At 39.8% G+C, this 16,769-nt stretch overlaps 1 protein-coding gene across 5 annotated transcripts in view; it reads left to right on the top strand.

Moving 5' to 3' along the window:
* Positions 1–16,769, top strand: part of ADGRA3 (adhesion G protein-coupled receptor A3) — a 75,584-nt gene that overhangs the window by 26,355 nt on the left and 32,460 nt on the right. For 2 of the 5 annotated variants that reach the window (XR_006413522.1, XM_044417931.1), the window contains exons 3-8: positions 4,595–4,666; positions 5,402–5,473; positions 11,108–11,179; positions 12,593–12,753; positions 13,491–13,704; positions 14,343–14,507. Coding sequence is in view for 4 of the 5 variants with exons in the window: in XM_044417931.1 (XP_044273866.1) it covers positions 4,595–4,666; positions 5,402–5,473; positions 11,108–11,179; positions 12,593–12,753; positions 13,491–13,704; positions 14,343–14,507 (756 nt within the window). In the remaining variant the exon portion in view is untranslated. The other 3 variants (XM_044417933.1, XM_044417934.1, XM_044417935.1) reach the window with 3 other exon arrangements.

The following is a 16,769-nucleotide window of genomic DNA, read 5'->3' as shown; positions in this document are numbered from 1 at the left end:
GGTAAGAACAAAAAAGAATTATACCAGGTTTCACACAGGAAAGATCAGTTGCATTGGAGATAATCTTTTCAGTACTATTTTTTAACTTTGTGTCTTTGAGAAAGTTTTTTTAAGGTGATATAGATGCTATGATCACAGTTCTTAACTTGGGTAAAGAGTCCATGTACAGAGGGATCTCTGTGTGAACTTTTTTTCTCTCTCTGCTTTAATATATTTGCACAGGTGCATGAATAATTGATATACCATCAACTTTAGGTTATAATTCGAGGTTGGCTGAGTATGCCTCTGTGCTATCACCCGGTTTTCTGGTACAGAACAGCAAATCAGTGAGACTTCTTATCATAGCATATCTCAAGGCAAATGTTTAATGGTGCAGTTTCTTATAAATTATATAGCTAAAACAAAAGCCATAGGCACATTGTTTAGCTCGAGAAACAGTTCAAGCTTAACCATGTCAAACATGCCAGAGCTCAAGTCAACAATAGTTTCCAAGTGGGGATCTCTAAAGTTTAGAATACAAAGCAGGGAAAAGGGTCATGATAGTTCCAGCCAAGGCAACATTCCAGGTAATTAAATATGTGGGCCAAGAGGAAATAACAAAAATAGAATCTGAATGAACAGACACAATCAGTCAACAATAGAATTTCTATGATGTGTGCGGCCAAAAACCAAAGGACCAGTCCAAACAAGGGATCATTATGTGCTCTTAAGTCAACATGTCAACATTATCAGGATAGACTCACCAGGCCTTGCTTCAGTTATAACCATTCCAAATGGACAAAAATCTCAAGTTTTACAGTAATTTACAATAAGCCAAGTGAGCCAGCATCTTGGGCATTTAAAACAATTGGAAGTCCAGATGAATGCAGTGAGCAATAGAGATTTCCAGTCAGGGCTTCTACAAGTTATGCTCCCAGGAACACGAAGTTCAATATAGTTCCAGGCAAGTTCTTAAGATACAAGAATTAAAAAATGCAAATTTGATGAAGAAATAAGGAGAAAAGGTACAGCTTAGACAATTAAAAGTCCACATAGGAAGGGTTTGGAACAGAAAATATAGATAGTCCCAAAGTGTTACAGAAAATGTTTTTGTGCTGCTTTCTTTAGATTCATCTATTCCACACACACAAATATGCCAACAGGTTTGAAAACGCTTCATCCTTACCTCTCTCTCCCCTGCCTTCTTGATTTCCACACAGAGACTATAAGCTTTGTTAGCTGTAGACATGTCCCTTGGTGTTGAAATTTACAAGGCTGAATCCCAGCAGAATTATGCCCTTACTTTTGTGGCATTCCTCATCCTGAGCAGGCCCAGACCAGCCCTCTTTGACCTGTCACATAAGAAAAACTAGGCTTTCAAGTCCTATGTTTCTCATGTCTAAACTTGATAAAGTTCACTCCTTTATCAAATTCTGACTCTAAAGTGCAGGACTTAGAGCATCACTTGGGATAATCCCAACATTTTGTAGCATCAGAGAATAGGCAATCACATACTGGCACCACATTTGATAAAACAAAGTGGTTTTTCTTTGTGGTCTCTGTGCATCACACATATGGGCTCTATATCTGCATGGTGCCTGTTGCCAGGAAGATTTTCCTAGCTGAGCTCATTTTTGACAGGAGCCCACCTCCTTTCTGTTCTGTATAAATAGGAAGGGCTCCTGCCATTTTCCCCAGTTCTTTTCTGACTGCCATTTTGGGTGGCTCAGGTTTCTAGTTGTCCATTTTTCTTAGTGTCCTTACTTAGCTTCTAGAACCTTCTAAACTCTAAAATACCTTTTTCTCTTGCTACTTTTCTTTCATTCTCATGCCACTTTTCTTGCATTTTCACTTTTATATCATTCGTAATCTAACTTTACCAAACAAAAAACAAAACGAACATCTTCTGTCCTTCTTTTTCACTTACCTCATCTTTCTTCTTTCCTCTCCCTGATGGCCTTCAGGGTAGCTTTTCAGAAATGTGTCCGTTGCAGTACAGAAATACCTTCAGTGGATGGACATTCTCTAAGCCTTTCCTGTCTCAGTGAAGATCACTGAGTGGAGTCTTACCTGCAGGCCTGCTCCTCCTCTTGGCTCGATGGGACAAGCAGAATGCACTGTGGTATTCACTTTTTCAGGGAGTGCAGGGGATACAGGACATGCCACCCTGTACTCTGACCAACCCACCATGTGTATCTCTTCCAAGATCGACCAGCTCCTCACAGTGGGACCAACAGCAAACAATGCCCCCAACTTATCCAGTTGCCAGAATGCCATTAGGGACCTTCTCCCTAGTATCATTCCACAATGGGATGGCCCAAGACCTTGCCACCTACCTGTAACCAAGAAGCTTGTTGGACTCTGCCACCACCAACAAACCTGTATTATCCTGGCTACACCTGGGAATGAAGGCTGTCAGAAATGTATTATTACCAATGGGAACCAAGTGTATATTGCTGAGAGTAACTGTGGGCATTAGTTCCACCAATTCTCAATTCCACCAGTTCCTGCTGACACATGACCAGCTTGTCACCAGACAACGGTTCCATCTCTCCAGTCTTCTTTGTCTATTCATCCACCATCTGCCACTCAACAGCCTGCACTGCTGCAAGAGTCATCTTTGCTGTCCAGCCACTCTTCATCCTCTAACCCTGCTGACTACACCTGACCTGACACCTCTTTACAATGACCCGATATCGACATCAGCAAAGGGCATCATTTCAGCAGAAGGTCCTGGGAAGATTCTCTGAACAGGTCCTCCAAATTACGACATCTCTCAGTCTACAAATCCAACAGCTCACCAAGTCTTCAATAGGCCTGATCTACAGTGTCATCCAGATGGAAGACTCTGTGCCAGTGGCCATTCCATCCCTTCCCACACTCCTTAACACCATGAGGGAACTGTGGAAGGCCTGACATAGCCCCAGTCAACATCCTGCCATTTGAGCATCCTATAGTGGGTTCAGGAGGGGGACATTCCATTCCTCTTATACCATCCGTGACCAAACTCAGTCATCATAGAGTCGGCACAGGGATGATCACAGCACAAGCATTCCACCCCAGCATACAGGGAAGGATGCCACCTGGGTGTGATGGAGAGAAAGGTCTATGAAGCAATGAGACTGGGCCTCCATATCTCTAACTATGAAGCAACCATGGGGAGCCACCAGGTTTGTCCTCTGGGAAAAGCTGTGTACCCTAGCCAAGTATCCTCCTGAACAACACCAGGAATCCACTAGGGTATTCCAAATGGAGGCACTTCAGCTATCCAGGTAGCAGATAAACATTTGTCACCATGTTGACTGTGACTCCAGGTCACTCATCAGCATGGTGGCAATTTGGATGCATGCTGGCTCCAAGAGGTAAGCCTCTCTCAGGAGGCACAGTTCTGCAGCAAAGAAATGCCCTTTGATGGCGAAGGGCTCTTCAGTTCCAGGACTGAGAAGAACCTTGACACCATGCAGAAGTCTAGAGCGACCGCAGGACAAATGTAAATTCAGACCTATGCAACCATCTAGATTGTCTAAGTGGGCTTGGGGTCCATTGTCTTTTCAAAAGCAGAGCCAGTTCCACCATCCCACTGTCAAAAACATCAGTTGACCCACCCTTCAGGATGCCCCCCCTCAGATCCAGCAGCCCAACAAAATACAGCTCTATATCAAGAGATGCTACTGCTGACTTTTTGTATGGGCCAGTCCATCTCCTTTGGTGCCCATCTGGATCGAAGGCTGCCTTAAGAACTATCTGCCCCAATAGGAAGGCAAAACATAGGATCGGTGGGTTCTTTCCATTGTTGTGAATGGATATTGCATTGAATTCAACAAGCTGCCAGCATTCAGGACCATACACACCAGACCAATTCCAGTCCTCATTCCCTGGTACTGAGGCCAAAAAGTTTGCCTCACTAGAATTGGGGAAAAATGGCAGGAGCCTGTCTCAATTATACAGAAGGGAGAGGGGGCAGGGCTCCTGCCAAAAATGAGCTTAACCAGGAAAATCTTCCTGGCAACAGGTCCCATGCAGGCACAGAGACCATATGTGTGAAAGCACAGATGAGCACTCAAAAAACATCAGTCACAGATGGGCATACTTACTTTATCCTGTCTGCTTTCCTTTTTTCTAACTTTGAGGTTTGAGTCTAGCATAAATTCTAAACAAAAATATGGTGATTCTCTGGACATGTGTGTGCATGCACACACATTCTGTTCTCACTTAGTCAAAGGCTAACCTGGACTGGACATGTCCTAAGGCAATGACAGCAGGGCTTTGTTTTGCTTTACAGAGATTTTTCTGTACATGGGCTCTGTATGCATGTGAGAAATAATTGTATCACTTGCTTGAGTCCTTTGCATCTAACTTGGTTCAGGTCCTTCAGCTGCAAATCAGAGCAGTAAAGGAAATGTTATTACTCTGAAACTCCCTTGACTGTTTAAGGATGATATCAAGGAACAGCTTAGACTGGCGACCTGTTGAAAGATTTAATGCTAATCCTGTTTTCTGAAGAAAATATTTAAGAAATGTGGAGGGTTTTTTCTTCCTAAATAGTGAAATGGTTATCTAGCCTGAAAATTCAGTTTAAAATTACTTTATACTAAAACTTTGTCTTTTCAAACAGGGACCTTAAGAACAATCTCATTAGTGTTATAGATCCCGGAGCTTTTGTAGGACTTTCATCTCTAAAAAGGCTGTAAGTATTTACACTTGTTAATTTGAAATTAAGTGAAAGGTAGGAGATAGCAGTTTAAGGTAGCCTGAGCTAAAACTCCTCTGATCTTTGAAAAAAGACCTTAAGCCTTAGGCATGAAGCTTCTTACTTTGTGATATCACCTTTTTAGTTTTAAATATGTGTATAGTTATACAGTATATAGCTCGTTACCAACTTTTTAAAAAGACACAGTTAAAAGGCAATTCAGAGATGGAGTGTTCTGCTTATGAAGTTAAAAAGAGTAGGGCTATTTAACCAAAAGAAATACAACTGTTGTGGTTCTCTCTCTTTCTTCCCTACTAGTTCAGGTTATTCCAGTAAGTTGTGTTCTTAATACATGAAGCCTGCAACCATATCTACAAGTACTGAAGAGTAAGTTTAATTGAACTCAGTGAGACTCAGTTCAGAATAGATATGCACAGGGTTGTCTTGTAAGTCGTGTATCTTGAATGTCCACTTTTTAAATCATCTCTTTTTCGTATTAGAATTATTCCAAGGACACTGCCAAATTTGTACCTTAGTTCTGGATTTGACTGCTGGTTTTGTATATGACCTAAACTACCTTATCCATATTTTGGTGTGCTATCCAGTGAAAAACCTTTTAGTAGCTCTGATGCTATCCCTGTTATTTTATATTATTACATAAAATTTTGGAAAGGTACATATAGTATGTTGAAATGAAACAATTTTCCAAGACTTTTACCTTCTTCTTAACAGAGACTTAACAAACAACCAAATAGGATGCCTGAATGCAGATATATTTAAAGGACTTACAAATCTTGTTAGACTGTAAGTATTATTCTGTAAAATATCATTTTGGTGCACATATCATTCAAGTTTTGTATATATAATGCATGCATATATTATATTACTTGGTTACATTATATAATATTAATCATTATACTGATAATACAGTAATATAACAGTAATACAGTAATATACAGTAAATCTTGCAATAAACCTCATCAATATTGGCAGACATTCTCTTGGTCAGATAGAGGCTGCATTGGGTTTTCCTGTGGACAAGTGATTTGGAATTGTTTTTAAATCTCAAATTATTAGCTACTCAAAATATGCACCTTTACTCTAGTTGTTAAATGGTATCTCATATGTTCATGCTATTGACATAATTGCACAGGGTATTTTTTATTTTGTTAGAATTGGAGTTATTAATGAGAGAACTTTCAAAAGAAATATTGCAACCCAAGCTGAGAGGAATGGATTTATGAGGGCAGAGATTTTTTTACTGGTGGCCAAAGACGGGGATGGTGGAGGACAGGAAGGCCTGGAGGAATGTTGTCCATGGGGCCATGATGAGTTGGACGCGACTTTGCAACTAACAACAACATTCCCTAAACACTGAAAGCACCTTCTACCTTTCCAATGAGCATTTCCTCAATGGAAGAAGAAAACCAGCCTGGGATTGGATGCAGGAGTATATGTTTGCGGGGATAAATGCACCCCAGCATTTGCTTAAAGGGATGCAACCTTTAACAAAAAATAATGGGTGGTAATGCTTCAATGTTGTTTGTTATAATAGGGAATAAGAGTAAACTACAATATTAATTAAGAATATATTGACTTCCCAAAACTTTTTGGACTAACCTAGAAAAAATCAGACTTGCAGAAAAAGCTTGAAAAAACCCTTTATTTAAGCCACAGATGCTGTTTTTTACAACCCAGCTTTCATGACTTGATGTGTGTGTGGAACTGTCAATAATAGGGAAGGACAGAACTGGCAGAAGAAAGCTGGTGCTGCACATTACGAGATAAGATTGAAATTAGGAGAGGTTGTGGGCTCCACTCATAATGCCCTGGCGATTTCTACACTACAAGCATTAATTTGTTTAGTTCACATCCTGCCCTCTTTTGAATGATTTTCTTTCATCACTAGTAATATTTTTTTATTTTGAGTATTAACTACTCTTACCACATACCAGGTTTTACTATATGCTATGTTACCAGCATTGCAGCTGGTGATTTACTTAGACTTTTTTTTGCGGGGGGATCTCTGAATGTCCTGCATTTTTCCCTGCCCTACCCTCTGTCCAGATGCCCCATTTTAATTGTTTGTAGAAAACTATGATGTGCAACCTTGTACTTTGTATTTAGCCATCAAGCACTAAACACCTTTTTGGTACAGCAGAAATGCAGTATGAAATCTGAAATCTGATTTTAGTTGTTTCTTGGTTTTGGAGGTATGACATAAGTGAATGCGTTAGTATTTGGCACTTTGCTGAAGATACTGGATTTTTCATTTTTTCACATTCCATTTTCCATAATTTGCCTACAGCACTGCAAATTTTCTGAGCTCTGAGAAATACATATTATATATTTTAATAGGAATGTCTGTTCTCCTTGCTACCAAGACAGCAGCATGTCTTGCAGATACCTTTACACAGAAGAGGGAGGTATCAGCTGGCTTGGGTATCCCATCATTTGTATAGAATCATAGAAGAGTTGGAAGGAGTCAGTAAGGCCATTGGGTCCCATCCTCCCCAAAAAAGTTAAAGCATCTCTAACAGATGGCTGTCCAGCTACATCTTGCATGCCTCCACTGTGGAAGAGCCCACAAACTCTCTAGGTAATTGGTTCTACTGTGATGTTGCTGTGATACTTAGGAAGTTTTTCCTAATGTTCAGCCAGAGTCTGACTTCAGGTAACTTGAGCCCATGTTCTGTATTCTGGGATCATTAACCTTGGCAACTTTAAAGTACTTAGAGAGTGCTATCATGTCTCCCCTGGATCTTCTCAGGCTAAACATGCCCAGTGCTCTTCATTTCTTTGTTGCCAGTCCATGAATCATCCTTGTTGTCCTCCTCTGAACCTTTTCTAGCTGGTCTGCATCTTTCTTAAACTGGTGTTCATAACTGAAACTTGAGATGAGTCCTAACCAGGGCTGAGTAGAGGGGAACTAGTACTTATTTGATTTGGAAGTGATACTTCCTTTAAAGTAGCCCAAAAGAGCATTCGCCCTTTTTGCAGCCACATCATATTGTTGACTCACATTCAGCATGTGATCTACAACTATACCAATACCCTTCTAATTTTTTTTATTGCTGAGCCAAATATTCCTCCATCTTATACCTATGTATTTAGTTTCTTTTTCCTAGGTGCAGGACTTGGCATTTATCCTATCATATTTCATTCTGTTCTTTTTAGCCCAATGCTCCAGCCTACCAAGATTGCTTTGATTTTTGTTTCTGTCTTCCAGGGTATTAGTTATCCTGCTCAGTTCTGTGTCACCTGCAGATTTGATAAGCATTCTCTGTACTTCCTCATTCAAATTGTTAATACAAAGGCTGAGTGTCATTAGGCCCAGGACTTATCCCTACAGTACCTCACTCATTTCCTCTCCCTGAATTGAGAAGGTGCCATCAATAAGCACTTTTATAGTCTGTTTCTGTAGCCAGCTGTGGATGCACCTGATAGTTGTTCCATCTAGCCCTCTTTTAGCTGATCTGCTAATCATGATATCATGGGGCATGTTGTCAAAAGATTTGCTGTCAAGCTAAGGTATATTATGTCCACAGAATTCCCACAGTACAACAGAGAGGTTCCTTGATCAAAAAAAGCAGAACAGGATTTGCTCTTCTCACATCTATATTGGCTTCTAGTAATTACTGCATTGTTTTCAAGGTGTTTGCAGCTTGCCTGCTTTATGATCTGCTCTGATACACTTCCCTTGTTCTCCATGATTTCTTAAAGATGATAGACAGTGGTTCTGAGAATTCTTCCTCCAGCTCCTTTATTATTCTAGGATGCAGTTCATCAGACTCTGGAGATTTGAACTCAAAGTAATGAGGTGTTCTTTGACCATTTGCCTATCAATCTCAAGTTTCAGTCCTGCCCAACTTGTACTTCCCCTTGCCAGGGAGATCATACACCTTCTTTTGAGTGAAAATGGAGCCAAGGCAGGAATTGAGCACTTTGGTCTTTTCTTTGTTATCTGATATTTTGCCTTATTGAGTAGTTGAACCATCATTTCTTGTGTGTGTGTTTTGCCATTCATATATTTGAAGGTTTTGTTGTGGATGTTGCTTTTAGCATCCCCTGCTAGCCTCAGCTCATTCTCACTTTAGCCTTTCTGACGCCATTTCTGAAATTAGGTATGTGAAGATTGGGCCGGCATCCAGCTATCTTGTGCTCATTGGACTTCTTTCCCACACTCAATCCTTGCCAGGAAGTGAGCCAAGCCAAGATGAAGTCCACGAATGCTCAGGAATGCAATTTGCACAAAGTACACAAAACCTGCAAGTCATATATGCAGAAGCAGAACTCTGCTTACACAGTGGGCGGGCAGGTATTGTGTTTACATACTGGCTTTGTGGACTCACTTCTTGCCAGAAACCCGTGTAAATGCTTGACATGAGAAACACTTTGGGCAGAGAGAAAATAGGCCAAGTCTGGGTCACCAAACTGAGGAAATCCATCAGATTCTCACCTCCAAATAGGGTTCCCCACAAAGTTCTGCAGTTCTGTACCACCTACCTGAACTCATTCTTTGTAGCCTGGCCTTTCTTTCACTTCCTATATGTATCTTTTCTGTTTTCAGGTCACCTCTAAGTATTTTGTGGAGCCACATTAGCTTTTTCCATTGTCTTCTGTGGTTTTTCTTGTTGGAATTGTATGTAATTGCACCTTTACAATTTCCTATAAAAAATACCATCTATCAGCCCCCTTTTCTCTTTACAGTAACTTGCCATGGGTCCTTCTGAATGTATCAAAATTGGCCTTCCTGAAATTCAAGGTACTTACTCATTTGCCTATGCTTGAAGTTTTACTTTCTTTAGAACAAAAATTCAAGTATTACATGATCATTTTGCTCCAGAGTTCCTGCAGCAGCTGCTTTCTTCCTGCTGGTTAGAGCCAAGTCAAGGATAGCTGTTCCTTTGGTTGTTTCCTCTACTTTCTGCAGAAGGAAGTTATTAGTGACACAAATCAGGAATTTCTTGAAGGAGCCATATTTGGCAGAATTAGTCTCCCAATAGATAATGGGAAAATTAAACTCCCTCATTACTACTACACCATACTGTCTTGAAACATTGGCAATTTGCTTTTCAAAAGTTTCATCCTTGTCTTCTTGTCTGGTTAGTTGGTAGTAGACTTGACCACCATGTTCCTTTTATTCTTTATTCCATCTATTTTAATTCACATTCTCCTGTATTTATGTGCAGTGATATTTATCTTTAACATACAGCATGACTCTACCTTTCTTCCTGTTCTTCCTGTACTAGCTATATCTTTTCAGTTACTGAATCCCTCCAAGTTCCAGTTATACTCGTGCGAGGCGCACAAGCAAGGCGGTGCCTCGCAGTGCGGCAGCTTGCTCACAAGGAGATAGTTTTGGACTCACTCGGAGAAAACAATCTCCGTGTGTGCCTGTTTCTTCCTCACTGCGCGCAGGCACCACCCCAGCCTGGCCCGCACCCCCGCCCCACCCGCACTGCCTTGGCAGCCCGTGCCCATCACTGGCATCTTTCAGCTGGCCCCCTGTTGAAAAGGTTTGAGGACTACTGGCTGTGCTCCAGTCCCATCCTCAAGTACCTAAAAGTGTTTTTTTAATTTTACTGCTTCCACTGGTGTAGAGTATCTGCTAGTTCTTTTGCTCCTACCCATCACCCTTTTCCAGTGAGTTTCCTGTACTTTCCTCTGTTTCATTTTCCCTTTCTGCAGGATTCTCCTCTTTTGACTTAGCTTGCTATAGCTCTTCCAGCTACTGTAGTTTACTCTATTGTTGCAGTTCCACTGCTTTGTCAAATAACTCTTTGTCCTCTCTCTTCTTTCCTTGAAGAGTATGTACACTCGCTGCTTCAGTACTTCCACTTTCTTCTAACAGGGCAACCAGCTTGTACTTGTTGCACATATAGGCTGTGTTGGTTTCAGGCCAAAATAAAAAATAAAAATGCACAGACCATGGTAGTCCACTGGAGTCTTTTCCATTCATAGACTTTGTTTCCTTTTTGATTCTGCTTTATTGAATGTATTGGAATCACTCTGACTACCCTGAAGAGATACAGCAGAGTCCCACTAGTATATAATGGTGGGGGGGAGAATTAGGGACTTCCCCTGCTGAACACCTTTGCTACACTCCTGTTAACTTTCTTTGTTTGCTCTGATTGCTCCTTTGCTGGAACTTGCTTGCTAGGGGTCAGGAAACAAAAACAAAACATAAAAGATCTTTTGTGATTGGATCCCAGAATGGCACCCTTAGGACCAAATAATTATATGTTGACTAACTGTTGAAGATAAAACCAGAAACCTTGCTGTGTGGGGACAGGTAATCAAGATGGAATGCAGTTTCTGGAATCTGGAAGTAGAACATTCCACACTGCAGCATCCTTCCATCTGTCCGTCCACCCTTCCTTTCTTTTGGGAAGCACATTTGCACAAACCTAATGTCAATGTTTTCAAATGTTTTAGCAACCTTTCAGGAAATTTGTTTTCAACACTTGCGCAAGGAACATTTGATCATCTTACTTCACTGAAGTCTCTGTAAGTACAAATCTTGGAGGCTTTTTTTTGTGTAATCTTTAATGCTTCAGTAGATTTTGGTGTTAAAATTCAGTGTCAAACGTAACCAAGTTAAAAGTTATTATTTGAGCACAATGTTGTAATAAGCATAATAACTTTTCTACTGATTAAAGTTGTCTACTAAAATCTAAAATTCTTTATAAACACCACTGATAGTGTTCTAAGCATGTGTAAATGTCATGAGTATATGTAGCTGTTCATTTGGTTGTCTGCTACAAATATAAATTAGCTCCAGATAACCAGGTATGGAAGTAGAGAAAGAAGGGAGAGAGGGTTACCCAAACTCTCTGTAGTGCTGTGGCAGCAGGCAAGCACCCAGTAGACTGTCAGTATACCTTAATATCCTCCTCAGCTAGAGCAAGGAGACTCAAACCTTTCAGAATCCAGTTAGGGCACAGGAATAAGTGCAAACTAGTTCTCTCCATTATAACCCCAAAGAACAGAATTTTACAGTTAGTGATTAGCAATTACCAGAAGGCTCACAATTTAGTACTGACGATCACCTGGAAGAAAACACACCTAGATCTAATGGTATAGAATCAGCTTATTTACACAGAAAATAGAGAAGTATAAAAAGGTGTACAAATGGCACAGAAAAACTTCGGAACACTGCTCCAGTTCAAAACAACATAGCATCACCTAGACTTCTTTTATAAATTACTTTCACATGGGTCCCCTGTAGAGCAGAGGCCAATCTACTTGCCTCCAGACTTTTGATTCTCTAAACCATAAAGAATGAAGACAAGAGTAAAGATAGGAATTAATACGAAAATATAGACTAAAGGGAAGCACATGCATTCACATACATGTATACCCCCACCTTTTCTTTATATCTTCAGCTAAGTCTTTGACAAAAGTGAGATGAGCTTTCTTAGCCAATCCTTGGCTGATTGAATAATTTATTCAGAATCAAGCCTCCAAATGACTTCTGCAGCTTTCAGAAGTGGGCTTGGGATGAAAGCCTTTCACTGCAGCTCAGTTGACATCAATCAGTCACATTTTGGCAAGAATTCAGTGCTAACCTTAAAGGCCTGGAACCTAGAAAGAGTAAAATGGGGGTGGGAGGGCGGGGGAGATTGATTATTGACTTAGTGAAGCTCCTGGATTTCTTGACAGATGTTTTGGTAAATGAGGGTTGTTGTTATTTAGGCCATTATATTGCTTCAAGTGGCTAAATACAGTTATGCATGGGAAAGTAGGCTGGTAAAACCAGTTGTATATTTCTTATTTGTAAGGCTGGAATTGATAGTTTGGTATTTTCAGCTGTCTTAATTACAAGTATTTTAAAGATCTCAGTTATGCACTCTGACCTTACACCAGAGTCAATAGAATTTTGCCTCTTTAGAAACACTATCTATTCTTTGTGTGTTCCAGAGAATTTCAGACCGATTATCTCCTGTGTGATTGTAATATGTTGTGGATGCAACAGTGGTTGCAGGAAAGAAATATAACTGTTCGTGAGACTAGATGTGTCTATCCCAAGTCTCTGCAGGCTCAACCCATTTTGAGTGTTAAGCAGGGACTTCTAACATGTGGTAAGAACAGTGCACATTTTTCCACTTGATTTTTTTCCTCTGCTTTTCTTTTGATTCACTGCTTTTGCACTAATTATTATGATAATATGCAGCAATTGTGCCAAGAAGTGAATTAAACTCCTTTTTCAGCATGTGCTATCTAGTAAGTCATAGCTATTCTTTCCTCTTTAAAAATAAGATGATAGGTGACATACCTAAAAGAAAATAATAATAAAACTGTAATTTCTCTTCTGAGTAGCGAAATGTGAAGCAGATAATTGTTAATAGATTTTTAAAGAATTATATGTCTATTAATACAAAAGTACCAATTAGCTTTATAAAATGTATCAAATAGAGTTTGTATTCTATTCTTTTTTTTTTTTAGTTCTTAAAGGAAACAAAAAGAAAAAAATTGAAATTGGTTTAATATTGATGGAACTGTTTAAATAACATCTATATCAGGCTTTATTGTTTGCTTCCTTTTGGACAGGTTTTTCTTTAAATAATTGAGTTAGCAAGGTAATTCTTGAGTATTGAATGTTACCAGTAGATCACAGACCCTTGACTAAGCACTGTATATGTAAAAGTACATGCAGAGTGGTTCTTGATCTGCATAATATATCCTTCAGCTTGGTCCTGCTGCTTATACAAAATGCTTATTTTATTTTTTATTTCAAACTTACATGCATTACAATTTGTCCTCTGATAAATAGGGTCATTCTAAAACATAGTGCATGTTTTGTTTTGATGTTAAATAGATCCTCCTCTGGAGTTACCATCTTTCTACATGACTCCCTCTCATCGTCAGGTTGTATTTGAAGGAGACAGTTTGCCTTTCCAATGCATGGCTTCATATATTGACCAGGACATGCAGGTTCTGTGGTATCAGGATGGGAAGATCATTGAAACTGATGAAGCCCAGGGGATTTTTGTTGAAAAAAACATGATTCATAACTGTTCGCTCATTGCAAGGTAAGTATGGTTTGTGTGTGTTTTAATTATACTTCTTTGGATCACACTATAAGTAAAATGTGCAGATCGCAACAGCTTGATTGTGAGTTGTGAAAAACACCTTCCTACTTCATCATGGTCAACTCTAGTCTTTTATTTGAAGTAGCTTCTAAAGTCAGCTGCTGAATATATTTTGCAAAGTAATCCTTTGGAGATTCATCTGGTTCCCCTCATTCTTCTCCCAGGGGATAGAACCATACTGGCCCGTAGCATTGTACAATTATCAGTTTTCTAGATCAATTGAACTTGACAGATATTTTATACCTTAACAATGGATCCTTTTTATAGTAGGTAAGAAAAGTAGGAGAACAGGCTTACTAGAAGTTCATTGTCTCATAGCACTATTTAAACAATAAATCAGAGGATGTTCTGGTTAGTAGAATAGTTGTTGCCATTTTCAGGAAAAGAGTACCTTTCCCAATACCTGTGGGATTATAGACTGATACATTGCCTCTCACTAGGCTTTAAATTGTCTTTAATGTCTGAGTATTCTGTTTTCTTATGCATTCACTCAAAGCAGACTGACTTTCTAACAGAGTTCACCCTTTAAAAACAGTTTTATGTGATTTTGAACATTTGTCTTACCTTTATCACTTTAGTGCCCTGACCATCTCAAATATTCAGGCTGGATCTACTGGAAGCTGGGGGTGTCATGTGCATACCAGACGTGGGAATAATTCAAGGACCATTGACATTGTAGTACTAAACAGCTCTGCACAGTACTGTCCACCGGAAAGGGTTGTCAACAATAAAGGCGACTTCGGGTTAGTGATGACAGCTTTGAAGGAGTTTACGTTAGCTGTTATTATAGACTGCTTTTAAGCTCAAGTGTTACCTGATTCAGTTCTCCTTCATGATAGCAAAGAATGGGTTATCATAGCTCTCAATTGCATTAGATAAGGACATGCAGAACCAAAGTTCAGCCTGCTTATTGGTGGAAAGCTGAGATGACATTTTCTAGTTACAGTGATCAGAGTATTAGTGCAAAGCTCCAGATGTTCCTTAAACTCTTAGGATAATCATTCAAAAGAACACTTGTGATTTCATATTAATATTTACATTTAAAAATGTATATCATATAGGCTTGATTTGACTTGAGGGGGAGATACTGGCCTAAGCTGAAATGTTAAACTTTATCTAGGGACATAATTTAGCTTGGACAATTTGTTCATTTCATGTTGAGAACCAGTATGTATATTACTATGAAACAGCCATGTTCAAACAGAGTGCAATTGATGTGTCATTATTCTATACCTAAAAGGAAGTACAGTAAAAGGTGGTACAGAACTGCATAACTTTGTGGGGAACCCTATTTGGAGGTGAGAATCTGATGGATTTCCTCAGTTTGGTGACCCAGTCAAAAGGGGCCTCCCGAGCCGTCTAGTCTGACCCCAGGCTCTAGCCGGCTCCACTCACCACTTGCCTACCATATGCATGTCTAGCCTGTCCTTGAACAACCTCACCAATGGGGCTTCAGCCACCTCCCATGGAAGCCCATGGAACCCTTGGGGTCCAAACTGTCAGGAAGTGCTTCCTGGCATCCAAATTGAACCTTGGTTCCCTGAGCTTTGCTTCGTTGGAGCGTGTCCTGCCCTCTGCAGGGGAGAACAGGTCTCTACCCACCTCCGTGTGACAACCCCTCACATACCTACATGTCGCCAACGGATCCCCTTGGAGTCTCCTCTTCTCCAGGCTGAAAAGACCCAGTTCCCTCAGTCTCGCCTCATATGGCTTTTCCTGCAATCCAGTCACCATCTTGTGGTCCTATGCTGCACTGACTCTAACCTGACTATACTTGCAACTGGACGTTTTACATGCTTATCTTCATTTTGTACTTACTTCTTTCTTTACTTTTTCTCATGCTAATGTCTTTGCTGCTGGTCACTCTAACAGCATATTGCCTCTGGAGGTGCCAGTTATCACACCTGTGATTCTTACACAGATTCTTTATGTGTAAGGTAACTCTTTTTTAAAACTCCGTTGTAATACTTTTACACTTTTTGGCAGTGGTGTATTCTGTGAAGTCACAGCCATTGTCTTTTATTGATACTTGTTCATAGCTTTTTAATCTCATACTGTCTTCCCCATTCAGGATCAATTTACCCACTATGAGTTCCTGTGTGGATTTAATTTCCATGTGGGAAAATCACCATAATGTGTGAGCATCATAGGTGCATTCAGTGAAAGTCATTAATTGCTATGTTGAGTTCAGCAAGATAACTTTACACACAGGTCCACAGATCGTTTGCAGGTTGCTTGCTTACATATACCTGTGTTAATCAGTTGCACAACATTGGTAATTCAAAATAGCAAACCTTACTTCCACTAAAGCCTTTTCTTCCTGTTCATCCAGAGGCATTCCTTGCTTGCCAGAGTTGACCCGAGTGATTAGTAATGCAAAAATCTACAGTCAGATTTATCCCCAGGTATAAGTTTTACATTCTCAAAATATACAACAAAATTTTATGTTACCTATTTGCTAAGACCTAGATTCAAAGTCCTGCATAATTAATTGCACACATCCAAAGGCGATCTATACTTTTTGTTCTCCCCCTCCCCGCAACACATACACAGTATAGAATCACAAATCTCTATTGAGATTTCAAAACCAATTTGTGAAACAGGATGGAGGAGTGTAACATTCCAGGAGATATATAGAACTACATAGTACTCTGGATCCAAGTCATTTACCTGGTGGAGCCTGCTCCATTCATAACAATTGCTACCTTGAGACCAGATGTAAAAGAACATAAAAACATTTCAGGTAGAGTTCTTGAGAAAGCGTGCATTTCAATTTAAATAATTTCTTAAATACAATTGTGAATTGTTCTTTTTTGGAGTCGTAATTAGAGGTAAAACCAGATGGCAAAAGCTTATTTTCTAGTCTTTTCTATTAAATTAACCTGTTGTGCTGCTCAGTGATTGTTCAGTGTAATAGGATTTTGCCCCTTTGGAATTCACTGGAAGGAAACACAGTTTCTGGAAACATCATTTTATCAGGGGGGTTCGCTAGAGTTGGGTTTACT

This window comes from Varanus komodoensis, unplaced genomic scaffold (assembly GCF_004798865.1).
Source record: "Varanus komodoensis strain SLA01 unplaced genomic scaffold, ASM479886v1 scaffold9, whole genome shotgun sequence".
Lineage (NCBI taxonomy): Eukaryota > Metazoa > Chordata > Lepidosauria > Squamata > Varanidae > Varanus > Varanus komodoensis.
Note: the sequence above shows the minus strand (reverse complement) of the source record. Positions and strands in the feature narration are given on the sequence as shown.